Below are 14,109 nucleotides of genomic sequence, written 5' to 3' on the forward strand. Positions count from 1 at the left end.
CTTGTCTTATAGTGTATATGGGCTCAGTGCTGCAGGCATTTTTTTTAGTTGTAACTTCTGCCCTTATTAATTCTCAATAAATGTCACATTATATTCCAAGTGTGTAAGGATAGCAGGATGAGCTGAGATAACAATTACGTGCTGACATTATACTATCACACCTGGTGTAATCTTGGAGTTTTGCGAGCATTGCAATGGAGTGATTTCGGTCCGTAGTTTTAGTGTACGATGGTCCATTTCTGCTATTTATTTTGTTTTAATTTATTTTTCGGGAAGAGTTGTACTGCTATTTAGGTCGTTGTATTTATTTTACTAGAAGGGTTTAGCTGTCTTTATTTTGCGGCATTGGAATGGAGTGATTTGGCTCGTAATTACTATCGCAGCTGATGTTAGCAGCGAGCGTGAACATTTCTGATTTTGTAGACAAGCAGGCCGTCGTGCTTAAAACTCAGCATTTGTATTTGAAAATATGTTTGTCTTATAGTGTATATGGGCTCAGTGCTGCAGGCAGTTTTTTTAATTGTAACTTCTGCCCTTATTAATTCTCAATAAATGTCACATTATATTCCAAGTATGTAAGGATAGCAGGATGAGCTGAGATAACAATTACGTGCTGACATTATATTATCACACCTGATGTAATCTGCGAGTTTTGCGAGCATTGGAATGGAGTGATTTGGGTCGTAATTACTATTGCAGCTGATGTTAGCAGCGAGCGTGAAAATTCCTGATTTTGTAGACAAGCACGCCGTCGTGCTTAAAACTCAGCATTTGTATTTGAAAATATGCTCGTCTTATAGTGTATATGGGCTCAGTGCTGCAGGCAGTTTTTTTAGTTGTAACTTCTGCCCTTATTAATTCTGAATAAATGTCACATTATATTCCAAGTGTGTAAGGATAGCAGGATGAGCTAAGATAACAAATACGTGCTGACATTACATTATCACACCTGATGTAATCTTGGAGTCTTGCGAGCATTGGAATGGAGTGATTTGGGTCCGTAGTTTTAGTGTACGATAGCTCTAAAATTTACAAATGCGAGACCTGTTGCATTGTAAATGCTTGTTCTAGTATGTGCTTCCCTCTTATATTTCTTATGCCACTTGTCAGTTAGTCTCAAGTGACACCCAGTTGGAAAGGGAAGTTTAGTACATCCACACAGAGGCAACACTTTAGCACATCAGTCGCCATGTGTTTTACCATGTTAAATTGTTTCTTGTTTCTCAGGTTATCAACTCATTTGTTCAAGCTTGAGTTGTCTTTCACTTTTCAAACCCACCCCGATGGAGAAGTCAATCCAGTAGCAACGCGCACCTGTTTCTGACGGTGATTTTTACTTTATAACGAGTTCTCTTTGCTCCTCAGGCAGTGGCAGAGGAAGGGACCAGTGTCCTGGTGCATTGCTCGGACGGCTGGGACAGAACCGCGCAGGTGTGCTCCGTAGCAGGCCTGCTGCTGGACCCACACTACAGAACCTTGAAGGGTTTCATGGTAAGCAGATTTGGATTTGACAAAACGTACACAGGTTTAAGGAGTATGCATGATATATTTAATTGTACCATTGAGCACATTGCACCCCAGATTTACAGCTACAAGAAAAACAAACCATCTTCACAGTACAAAAGTTTCAGTTGATGCATCAGTAAACAAGCATTTACAATGCAATAGGTCTGACATTTGCGAGAGTTTAAGCTATTGGCATTGTAAATGACAATGCCTTCTATTAATCTGTTTTGATACATTTACAATGGCAATAAATGAAACTCTTGTAAATGCGAGACCTAATTCATTTCAAAGAAGCGGCCGCCATTGTCCCTGGCTGCTTGGAAACTGAAGGCGTGTGAATGGCGAGCTGAATGTTGCAGGAAAGCATGTTCTGCCTGCAGTATGAGAAAAGCATTAAAGAAAATAGTGCTTATAAACTAAATAAGACATACTGTGTAACAGAAGTAAAAGGGCCAGTCCTCGTGGGAGGTTACAAATGAAGACAAGGTGGTACTAAGGATGGACTAACAACCTAGTAACGAATCAGAAGCCATGTTTCTTCCCTGAATCAATAATTGTCTTCAAACGAGCACACAGTTCTCCAGCATCACATCTGGCTTCACTTCCTGTCAGCTGGGTGCGGAAGTGATGCCAGAAGGGGATACAAGCAAACACCACTCTTGATTGAAATCCATAAGAGTAACACCTGTCCTCAGTTTTACAGACTGCACCATTGTAATAGTTCACATAGCTTGTACACTTTTATAGGAGGCACATTTGCGTGCAGTGAAATGTAGAACTAGATAAGAAATGGACAAGTGGGACAGGGATATTTTTTGAAGAAGACGTGCAATTTTGTAGATAAAGCTCATAATTTACACAAGAAGTATGGCCTTATAGAGAAGGGGACGAAGAATGATCGAGTAAATTCATAAGTGGGAGAAAGTATGGATGAGTGGGCAAAAGAATTGGGAATGAAAGGATGAGTGGTTGAAAGTATGTGAGTGGGTAAAATAATGGGTGGGAAAAGGATGGGGTGAAAGGACGGATGGTGAATTAAAGGATGAGTGGGTGGAAGAATGAATGGGTGGGTTAAAGGATAGATGGATGGATGGGCGGTTTAAAGGATGGGTGGGTAAGAGGATGGATGGGTTGGTTAAAGGATGAGTGGGTGAGAGGATGAGCAGGTAAAAAGATGGGTGGGTGAAAGGACGAGTGAGACAATGGATAGATGGGGAATGAAAGGATGGCAGAGTGAATGGAAATCTGAGAGGATGTATCGGTATGGGTGAAAGGATGCCAGAGAGTAAATGGAAAATTGAGAGGAAGAATGGGTGGTTGAGTGAGAATGTGGCAGAGTAAATGAAAATCTAAAAGGATGGGTGGTTGCCGGATGGGTGGATGACTGGCAAAGTAAATGGAAATCTGAGAGGATGGATGGATGGTATCAGTGAAAGGATGAAAGAGTAAATCGGAATTTAAGAGGATGCATGTTTGGTTGGGTGAAAAGATAGCATTGTAAATGAAAATCTAAGAGGATGATGGGTAGGCAAAAGGATGGTAGAATGAATGGAAAACTCAGAGGATGGCTTGATGGGCATGAATGGATGACAGAGTAAATGGGAATTTGAGAAGATGGATGGATGGTTGGTTGGGTGAAAAGATTGCATAGTAAATGAAAATCTAAGAGGATGGATGGATAGATGGGTAAAAGGATGGTAGAGTGAATAGAAAACTCAGTATGGATGGAAGTACGGCAAAGTAAGAAATATGAGACAATGGATGGATGGGTGAAAGGATGGCAGAGTAAATAGAAATCGGAGAGTATGGATGAATGGATGGATGGATCAAAGTGTGAAAGGTTAGAAGAGTAAATTGGAATCTGAGAGGATGGGTAAATGAGTGGGTTAAAGGATGGCAGAGCAAGTGGATATCTGAGAGGATAGCTGGATGGGTGGGTGAAAGGATGGCGAAATAAATGAAAATCTAATGAAAATGGATTGATGGATGGCATAGTAAATGGAAATCTGAGAGGATGGCTGAGTAAGTGGAAATCTGAGAAGCTGGATGGATGGATGGTAGAGTGAATGAAAATCTGAGCGGGATAGATGGATGAAGGTATTGCAGAGTAAATAGAACTTTGAGATGAAAAGGATGGATGGGTCATTGAAAGGATGGCAGAGTAAATGAAAATCAAAAAGAAGATGGATCGATGGATGGATCGGAGCGTGAAAGGGTAGTAGAGTAAATAGAAATCTGAGTGGATGGTTGAATGGCAAAGTAAATTGAAATCTGAGAGGATGGATGAATGGATGGACAAAAGGTTCAATTGATAGGTGAAAAGCTGTATTGATGGATGGCTAGGTCAAATGATGGCTATACGGGTGAATGGATGGATGTATGCATAGTCCTCGTGCCAGCTCCCCCCTACAACAGTTCTCCTGTCCAGCTTGCCCGCAGTCCGCTACCCTCTGCTGCCTATCTGCTGCACTCAGTTTGTGCCTCCTTTGTTAGTTTCTTGCTCTGATTTGCCTTTTCTGCTCATTTTTCTGCCCTTCCTACTTGTTTTTCTGCCCTCTGTTTGCCCTTTCATGCTAATTTCTTCCCTCCTCCTACCATTTCCCTCCTGCTGTCACCCCAGTGCTCTGCCCTCCTCCCAGAACCTCCTCAATTGAGGCCATAGGGAGATCCCATTGAGCAGGTCCGTGTGCCAGCTCCTCCTGTGACATCTCTTCTGTCACACTTGCCCGCAGTCCTCTAACCTCTGCTGCCTGTCTACCTGCTGCCCTGTTTGGGCTTCCCCTACTCGTTTCTTGTTCTATTTTGCCTTTTAGGTTAGTTTTCCTGCCATCCGTTATGCCTTTTTCAGCTCGTCTTTCTGCCCTCTGTTTTGCCTTTCCTGCTCATTTTTCTTCCCTCGGTTTTGCTTTTTCTGGTCTGTTTTGCCTTGTCTGCTCTTTTTTTCTGCCCTCTGTTGTGCATTTTCTGATCATTTCTTTTTTTGCCTTTTAAGTTACTTTTTCTGCCCTCAAGCCTTTTCTGCTTGTTTTTCTGTCCTCTGCACTGCCTTTTCTGCTTGCTTGTTTTTCTGCCCTCTGTTATTCTTTTTCAGCTCGTTTCGTCCCTCTTCCCACCATTTCCTCTAGACCTGGCTTTTCGATGGAGGCCATGCACCCTTAGCACCCAGATACCCCCAGGCGTGACCGTGCCGCGCCATACAAATGCTGATGGATTGATGATGAATGAGTGGATGAAATGGCCAATGGATAGATTGAATGGTGAAAGATTGAATGATGGACGAAAGAACAAATAGATGACAGAATGTAAAGGTGAAATAGAGGATATCAACGGGTAGATGGAAGGGTGGAATGATGGATGGATGCTTGGATGGAAGAGAACAGGTAGCTCTTCTAGAGAGATTGAGGCTCACTTGCTTTGCTTGCTTGGTGCCATCAGAGCGTTGGTTCCAAGTGGGGAGTATTTAAATTTTTCGGCTACTCCCTTGTGTAACTTGTCATACAAAACTGTACGAGCTTCTCTTATGATTCTGTATTTCTGAAATAAATTATTTAGATCTCGGACACGTTGGTACACAAAACATATGCAAGGTAGAACCTCAGGGTAAAGCTGTTATTTCTGATTAGATAAAGGATATTTCTAATCGGATATTAGGGTTGGCTATGTAAGAAGGTGTAAATTGTATTGTTTAGAAGTGTAAAATGGCGGAATCAGTGTTTGACAATGTTTGAGAAAAGTAACTGTCAGCCTATGTCCATTTAAGAGGAACACTTTAAATGGGTCAACATTATTGCTAAAATGTTTGCTGACTATTGAAAATATCAATCTTTGTTTATTAGCAATTGAACTTAACAGGCATTTTTAAACTATTTTGTCATTTTGGAGCAGTGAATCCAATATTGATGCCAAGTATGTAGATCCAGTCAGACATCTTTGCCATTTTTTTACAAACCACACTTCATAAATATGACGCGCCATTGTTACTTGCCCTTCCGAATGTATAAATCTTCCTTCTTCTAGAAATGAGTCGGGCAGCTCGCTTTCTGCAGCTATATGACTCCTTCTGGCCCTGAATGTATAAATGACCAGCTTTTTGGTAAATAAATCAGTAAGGGAAATGAAAAAACATGCTGCATACATCATGTGCTTTATTGTTAGATGATTTTCAAATGGGTACACAGTTACTTGCATAATGACATTTAGTGGATCTTTTTCAGGTAATGAAAGAAACAGAGCATTCCATCATGTGTACCCTAGGTTTTACTGGAATTCCTCCAACTTAAGTGGTGCTGTTTTTGTAGAAAAAAACATAGGAAACCGAAGGGAATGCTTATATCTACCCCAATACTTTACAGAGCACACAGTCAGATATATGTATAAGTATAACTCGTGCCCTTGACATACATTGCTTTTGAACTCGGGTATTACATCATTCATGACTTGCTCTATGTGACATTCATGACAACACTGCATGGTGGGCGCACAAGTAATAGTTACTTCTGTTAACTATAACTGGTGGGTTTCAGTGGTTCATAGAGTTTAAAACACTACATTTCACCTACCTGTGACGTGTATGTGTGTATATGTGTTTGTGTGTGTGTGTATGTGTGTGTGTGTGTGTATATATATATATATTACCTACTGGCGGTCGCCAGTAGGTAGTTATAGTTAGGACCACGTTTCCATAGGAAAACCTCAACATTCTATTTTGAATAACTTTGGCGCCGGTCGACGAATCCTCGCGAATTTCTCAAAATAGGTGGGGCGCTACGCTCCGCTCCTACCCTGAAAGTCTCGGGGGGATCCGTTAAGCGGGGGTTGAGATAAAAGGGGGGTCCCAAAACGCGTTTTTCCCATGCATTTTTCCATAGGACCTTTAGAACGAGCTACAGCCCGAACGGCTGAACAGAATTACTCAAAATTTGGCAGAGAGGTAGTCCCTAGGTCAAGGAAGTGCCTTTTGTAGGTTTGGTGTAAATCTGTTCAGTAGATTCTGAGAAAATAGCCTTTAAATCAATATATATATCTGAGCCCGCTTACGGTACGCTTACCGTACGCTTACGGTAAGCGTACGGTGGCGTGCGCGAGCGCGATTCTGATTGGCTCTTAGATCTTAGTAAACATTCGAATCGGCCGAAACCAGGAAGCGGCGGCCGCCATTTTGTGTATTTCACTCTGAAAAAAAAGAGTGAAAACAAGGAAAGGGGGCAATGAGGATAGTTACAGACCCCCTAACATTTGTAAGGGGGTCAAAGAAGGACAGAAAAGTACAAAAAAAACATTTATTGATTTTAAAAAAAATCACGGGGTACGCGTACGGTAAGCTTACGGTAAGCGTACGGTAGAAAAAAAAAAAAAAAAAATGAAAATCAGATTTAAGTGTTTAGATATTAGGGGGCTCTAAAAAGAGCCGTTGTGTTTATGAAATGATTTTTTAGTGGTACCTACAAGTAAGTACCGATGCAGAGTCTAAGGTTCAAGAGGAAGACTCTGTTCCCTTCATCATTGAAGTGCACACCCTCTCCTCTATAAAGGTCTTGCATGTCATAACGCAAGTTGTTGTGGTAAATGGCACCCATACCATAGTCACGGAGGAAAGCAGAAACAGATTTGTTGACGTGCTTTCTTGCTTTGTCATCGCACCGCGTGCCCACCGTGCGTGCACGGCACTAACTGCGTAAAGTGGGCGCGCGGTGCGCGAAGCGCACCGCGTGCTCACTGTGCGCGCACGGTGCGCGAAGCGCACCGTGCGCGCACGGAACGAACTGCGTTAAGTGGGCGCGCACGCCACGAATGGCGTAAAGTAACTTAGCATTTAAAAAACCGTACAAATTCACTGAAAAAACCATAGGTTTCACACACGTTATAGTTAGGAATTAGCATTTAAAAAACCTTGCAAATTCACTGAAAAAACCATAGGTTTCACACATGTTATAGTTAGCGGAAATTTTACTGATAAAAAACCAATGAAATTCCCCCGTTATAGTTAGTGCAGGCAACTATAACTCACGCGACCGCAATCTTCTGCTGATGACATATGTGTCTTTATGAAAAAAAAATATTTGTAATATATGTATAGCTAAAAATGTATGGAAGAAGACATGGGCAAATAAGTGTCTAAATACAGTATTAGCATCAGCAGAGGATTGCGGTCGCGTGAGTTATAGTTGCCTGCACTAACTATAACGGGGGAATTTCATTGGTTTTTTATCAGTAAAATTTCCGCTAACTATAACATGTGTGAAACCTATGGTTTTTTCAGTGAATATATATATATATATATATATATATATATATATATATAATATATACACACTTGGTCCACCCAATCCCCCTATATTTGGGGGGGGTGTTACTGCTTAATGTCCCCCTTTTGTTTGATATTGTTTTTCCTTTTTCTGTTTTGGAGAATGCCACCCAATCACACCTACTTTTAAACTCCTTTCCCTTCCGTTTAGCACTGTCTGTGACTAAACTAAAAGAATAAAAATAGAAAAAAAACTCTTTGACCCCCCCCCCCTTTGCAACTACCTGGCCCTGAACCCTAAAACCCCCTTCACTCCATTTAACACTACCCACCCCTGAACCCTATAATCCCCTTACCTTCCTTTTTAACTACCAGCACCTTAACATTAAAACAGCCCTTCCATAAAACTTTCAAATGAAAACACTTATTTGTGTGGTAAAGTCTAGCATTGTTAAGTGCATGACAAAGTTCGGTGTGGTACAGACTTGCGTTGTAACATCCTGCGTGGTAAAGACCTCCCATTGTAAATGTTACATAGCGTCATCATTCTGTTAATCATTGTATTTAGGCTTTCTTTTGTATTTTATTCCACCAGGTACTGATTGAAAAAGATTGGATTTCCTTTGGTCACAAGTTTAATCACAGGTAAGGGTTTTAGTCCCAGGCAACCAAGAATATTAGCTTTTTCTCTCATTAGTAGCATGTCGTGGCACATATGCAATTGCTTCTACTATATCATTTTCGACAATGTTTTTGGCCTCTTCCAAATCCTTAATGATGTTGCCGAGGAATCCACATGTTTACTGCAACATATTTACAGGAAACAAAATTTGGATTGTTTATCTCCATAATATTTACTTCCTGGTAAAAGGTGAGGCTTTTCCTTTGATGAATTGCTCAGGAAATAAAATTGAAGCTCTAATAAGCATAGGAATCATGTAATGAAAAATTCTAACTTCGGCTCAGTTTCAGAAACGTACATGAAAGATTCTACATAAGGTATACATACATGTAAGTTTTATCACAGAAAGTGTTGTGCAGATTGTTTTGCAGCTGGAGAACAGTTATACAGTTCATTTTACTTTATAATTTCCAAGGAATTTTGCTCTGTGCAACAACAAATTCTGAAGTCGGGCATGAAGATGGTTAATTGCCCCCTTGATTGCATTAGTATAAATTTGTTAAACGGTTTTGCTCACTTTAAGAAACAAAATGTATATCTGTCTAGATAGACTTGTAAATTGGTACAAAAATCTAAGTTTTAATCCAGGCATGGAATCTGATAGGCTGTAAGGAGCCGCTCATGGCGCCATGTTTCCTTGCACCCATCCGTTTATGAGCCTTATTCCGGGAACCTTTTTTGTTGGGCTAAGTGGGGGGGTTGGGAGGGGCATGATAGATATACCAAGTGGTAGTGGCCGGGCAGAAGGATTGGAAAGAACTTAATTTTGGCATGGGCCTACAAACCCAACTTGAGTTGCATAAATCTATATCCAGATTTTCAGATTTTCACGTTACTTGCACAACCTAAGGTCAGGAGACTATAATAGCTCTCTCCAATATAACACTTACCATAACTTTGCAGAGATGCCAGTGTGTACTGCACACCAAGAGGGATTGGCTGAGGACTATGAGGACTGATGGTAGTGTTATATATTGATTCTGTGTGCAGCCTTAAAAACAATTTTTGGGATTTGTTTATTACGTTCGTCTTATCTGACAATCCTGCCCAACACTTTTTAAAACAACTGTCTGTCAGGCTAACTTTGATATTGAAAGGTCCTATCTAGGTTAGTTAAAGAGGTGGGTACTAGAAGGAAGCTAGAAAGTTGTATTTTACCATTAAATAATCAATTTTATGGCCAAACCCAATATAATCATATGTACGTACCGATGTGTGGCCTAAATGAAACAAGACATTACTTGTAAGTGGTTCAGCACCTCTTACGTTTTAGCAAATTGCAATAAGACTGAAACAGATATAGTAAAATAATTCCTATTTCTGTTTTTTAATGATCTTGCATAACAGTAAAAGTAAACACATTAATACCTTTAGGAGGAGGAAAACATAAATAAGTACCAGTGTCCATAGTATAAATACTATAGGTCTTTCTGTGATAGAAACTTGATAACGTTAGTGCATGCAGAATGCAGTATGAGTAGGTCCTCCGAATCCCTTGTATGTAATATTGCGGTCCATTACCCAAATTGTAAGCACACCTTTCCTTGCTATGTATGTACTTTTTATATTACATACATGCATACATACATACAGATAGGCAGGTCCTGAATTACCAGCAACGTAAAGTAAAGGAAAGGGCATGCAGGGCACACTATATTCTTATGTGCAGGCAATCATTTCAAAGAGAGCAAGGATTGGATGGAACCCATTTGAAGTTGTACATCCAAAGGGAGGCCAAATATTACATGCATGTTGAAACTCTCCTCTTTTTACTTCCTGGAATCATTTTTTTTATGCAGAGGTGCTAGTAATGAAGAAGGTATGAAGCCTGGGTCACCACAGCCCCCTTTTTGTGCATCTACCTGCCCCTCCCTTTATTACTACCTATATGTATTGTTGGTGATTGTCTGTGACTGATCTATTTGACTGTGTGATTGTATGTGTGTTTTGTCTGCGTAACTGTGTGTTTGAGTTCCTGTATGTATCTGAGAAGAGAATTGATGTGAGATCCAACGAGATCTACTTCAGGCCACAATCTGCCCTGCATGTACTAAACACATTCTTAACCCTACTGTCTTTGTAAATGCTTGTTCCCTTACTGAAGAAGAGCGCTGAAGGTGAGTCTTGGTTTATGAAGCCCCAAGTCTCAACTCCTAATCGCCAACTGATAACTATAATGTTTTAAAAGAGATCAAAGGGGCCAGATCAATGGGCACAGAGTGTAGGAAAAGTTGATTTGGGAAAAGCAGGCCTGGATTCCTTGGACATATGGAACAAAGGAAGCGTCCATAAAGAAACAGCAGATAGACATAAATTAGCAAGTGCGAAGCAGAGAGTGACTAGAGCAAAGAACACGAAGCTCTCAATTACAGAAAAAAAGAATCTGTATACAAATGTGCACTGTAAACTAGACATCTGCACAAGGATTCACAAGCATGAGTAGCTATAGCACCAGGGCAGGAACTAAGAAAGTGAAGGAGCAATGGCACCAAGACAGATTTTTGGAAACTGGAGTAGCTGTAGCATCAGGACTGGATTTTAGAAACAAAAAGATCCATAGTACGGCATAGTATTCAGCTGTAGTTCTAGACTACCATGGGAAGAGCTTGAACTGAAATAATTGATAATCTGCATAAGATCAGAAATTTGATTTAAAACCGAGTAGCAAAAAGACCAGGTTTGATAAAATGTCTCAGTTGATATGATTAGTGTGAGAGTAACAATTTCATATGGAATCTACTTAGACCACTCGGAGGAGAACAACTCAGGCAGAGAACTAGGTGTGAGCAATTAGTCTGGGGCTGTAATTCATATTTTTTCCTCAATAATGAATACTACAGCAGTGCACCTGAAAGGAAAGGACTAAATAAACCCGAGAGCATAAGAAGGGCAGTAGGAAAACCATGAATGAAGTACAGATTGGACAGACATGAGAAAGTCAGGAAAGTGTAAATGCGCATCAGGGTATATGTAATGATCTGGTAACAGTAAGGCAAATGGGTTTCCCTTGATCTGCTGTCAAAATTGAAAAGAAGACTTGCATCGTGGTGTTATTAGGTTCCAAGAGGGAAGAATGGGGGGGGGAGCAAGAAGGTGTCTCCTAGATGGTCTAGAAACTGTAATTCTAAAGGGAGGTTTATTAAAGAGGGGGAAATAAAGGGATGAATATAGAAAATGTATTGTAAAACCTGACAAGAACTAGTCCTGTACAAGCATTAATAATTCTGAAATTAGTTGTGATATAACCTAACATTTTAGACTGATTTTGTATTTGGGAAAATAAACGTAATGGGTTGATTAAATGTTGCCACCTACAAATTAACCAATATAATTAATTCTGTTCTGAACTATGCCAGTACAACATCTTAGACTAAGCATTTACTACAGGAAATGTTATCAGACCTGGATAGTAGTTGATAACATTTACAAAACAGAAATCTTGGCTTAAAGGATGAATAAACTAATTGCTGAAGGGCACCAGGGAATTATCCACCCCTTTTTTAATTACAAGAGGCACACCTTTTTCATAAACTCTTACCACAACTAATATGGGGAAGTACGATGTGAGGGAAGTTTTAAAAAGTCTTGCTAGCCTCTATTTGCAGAGCAATCTTCTAATTACTATATACCAGATTCCCATTGTTTGGAGGAATGTTTAATGATTCTGCTGAATTTTCAGGCAATATACTCAATTTAAAGAAAAATGCTGAAATATCTTTGCATATTCAGGGGTCACCTGGTAGAAATAATTTATCTATTTAGCCATATAAATCCTCCAAAATTAAAGGATTTGTCATGGCAAAACTCAAAGAATCGTGTATTAAGATTTTACAAGATGGAAAAACGTTTACAGCATTGTTATATGACAGAGATGAATTAATCACGTCCATCATCTCCTTGTGTTTGCTTTATAATATTTTGGTAGCATTTTACCCAAAATAGTTTAGAAATTTAATTACACACTATATACATTGCAAAGTGACAGGCACTATTTCCTGCTTCTAATGTAGAATGATATCAGGGCTGTCTCTCAGTTCACCACTTCTTGTCCAGATTTTAAGAATATAGGTTGTGGTGTTTACCAAACAGAGTGGCGGTGCCCAATTTAGATCTGTAATTTTCTGTATCTCCGTGTAGGAGGATCAAATAAGAGCTAAAGCTTTATCTTGTTTTGATTATTATACTCTATCCTTACCCAAACTATTAATTATGAGAAACTGGAAAAACGTACATTACCTAAGTTGCGAAAACTGACTAGAAGAATTGAAGAGAATCAGGACTCTGAGAAATTCACAAAAATATGTATTTGGGCCTTCTTGACATACTAACGTGATGAAATAATTATTGAAACATCAACATTTGCATACTTTAATTTAAAAGGGGAGCTCTTTTTTAACCAGAAACATTTTAGTACAGGTTTATCATCACTGTTACTATTACTATTAAAGACCTTTTTCTGAAAACATTGACATGTAGTTTTGCTGATTTTCACCTTATGATGCCCCAGTATATAGCAATGTTTTACAAAATATTTAAAAAAAAAAAAAAACTGTCCAGGTTCACTAGACCCTTGGAATGTTTTCATGGGATGAATGCAGAATAAAAATTATAACCTTTGTAAAATAAAATGTTAATACAAATTCAGAGCTTGTTTCAAGGAACGTTACTAATCAGAAAAGTAATTGGGAGAGCTTTGCGAATCAGCAAGCATCTAGTTGGCTATTAACTTCCATTGTAAAGGAATTGCAATTAGTCTACAATTATTTTCTCACATGCCACTTCTACTTTGAGTATCGAGATACTCCAACACCTAATTAAACCCCCAGTGGTACAAAGTATTTCTGCACATGGGATGGTTGAAGCCATGCAAACATTTGTTATTACACCTCTCTAAAAACTCACCAATTATTAGTAACTGACTGAGAAATTGATTTCCACTAGTATAAGAGGTATGCATCCATGTATGTGCACATGGGATGGCCAGAGAAAATATTGTGCTGAACAATTACTTGGCATGTGAAACTGACGTAAATCACATGCACATTTATGAATTAAATATTTGTGAAATTGAGAGACCTTGTCTGGTTGTGTAATGGACATGCACCTTAGCATTGAAATATTTTATGATATTTAAATACATGTTTTCAGGTATGGAAATTTAGATGGCGATCCTAAGGAAGTCTCTCCAGTGATTGACCAGTTTATAGAGTGTGTCTGGCAGCTCATGGAACAGTTCCCCTGTGCCTTTGAATTTAACGAAAGACTTTTAATCCATATTCAACACCACATCTATTCCTGCCAGTTTGGAAACTTTCTGTGCAACAGCCAGAAGGAAAGAAGAGAACTGAAGTAAGATGTTGTCCCTTACTATAATGTAGATACTGTGTATGTAACATTTGAAGAAGTCTATGAGCTTATGTCACTGTTGCCACTCTGCATGTCACTCTGTTTTGCTTAATCATATGCACTTTGATTGTTGCTAGCATGCTGTGAAATTATAAATATGTTGGTGGATGAATCGATAACGTGTTCTTGATTGATACAGAGAGACACTCTGGTTAGGTTAAAGGCAATATTAATACAAAGGCTCGAATATGTGAAGCCTTCTCTGAGATCAGCAAACATCCAGTGAGGTAGAAATGGAGACATTCAACTGCTAGTGCTTCCTGTGATTCTC

General features: G+C 39.4%; 1 protein-coding gene across 1 annotated transcript in view; it reads left to right on the forward strand.

Annotated features, from left to right (window-relative positions):
• MTMR7 (myotubularin related protein 7) overlaps positions 1-14,109 on the forward strand; it is a 276,881-nt gene that overhangs the window by 175,908 nt on the left and 86,864 nt on the right. The window contains exons 9-11 of the mRNA XM_085642011.1: positions 1,366-1,491; positions 8,346-8,395; positions 13,581-13,781. Coding sequence (XP_085498137.1) covers positions 1,366-1,491; positions 8,346-8,395; positions 13,581-13,781 — 377 coding nt within the window. The remainder of the gene's footprint in view (positions 1-1,365; positions 1,492-8,345; positions 8,396-13,580; positions 13,782-14,109) is intronic.

This window comes from Triturus cristatus, chromosome 2_2 (assembly GCF_964204655.1).
Source record: "Triturus cristatus chromosome 2_2, aTriCri1.1, whole genome shotgun sequence".
NCBI lineage: Eukaryota > Metazoa > Chordata > Amphibia > Caudata > Salamandridae > Triturus > Triturus cristatus.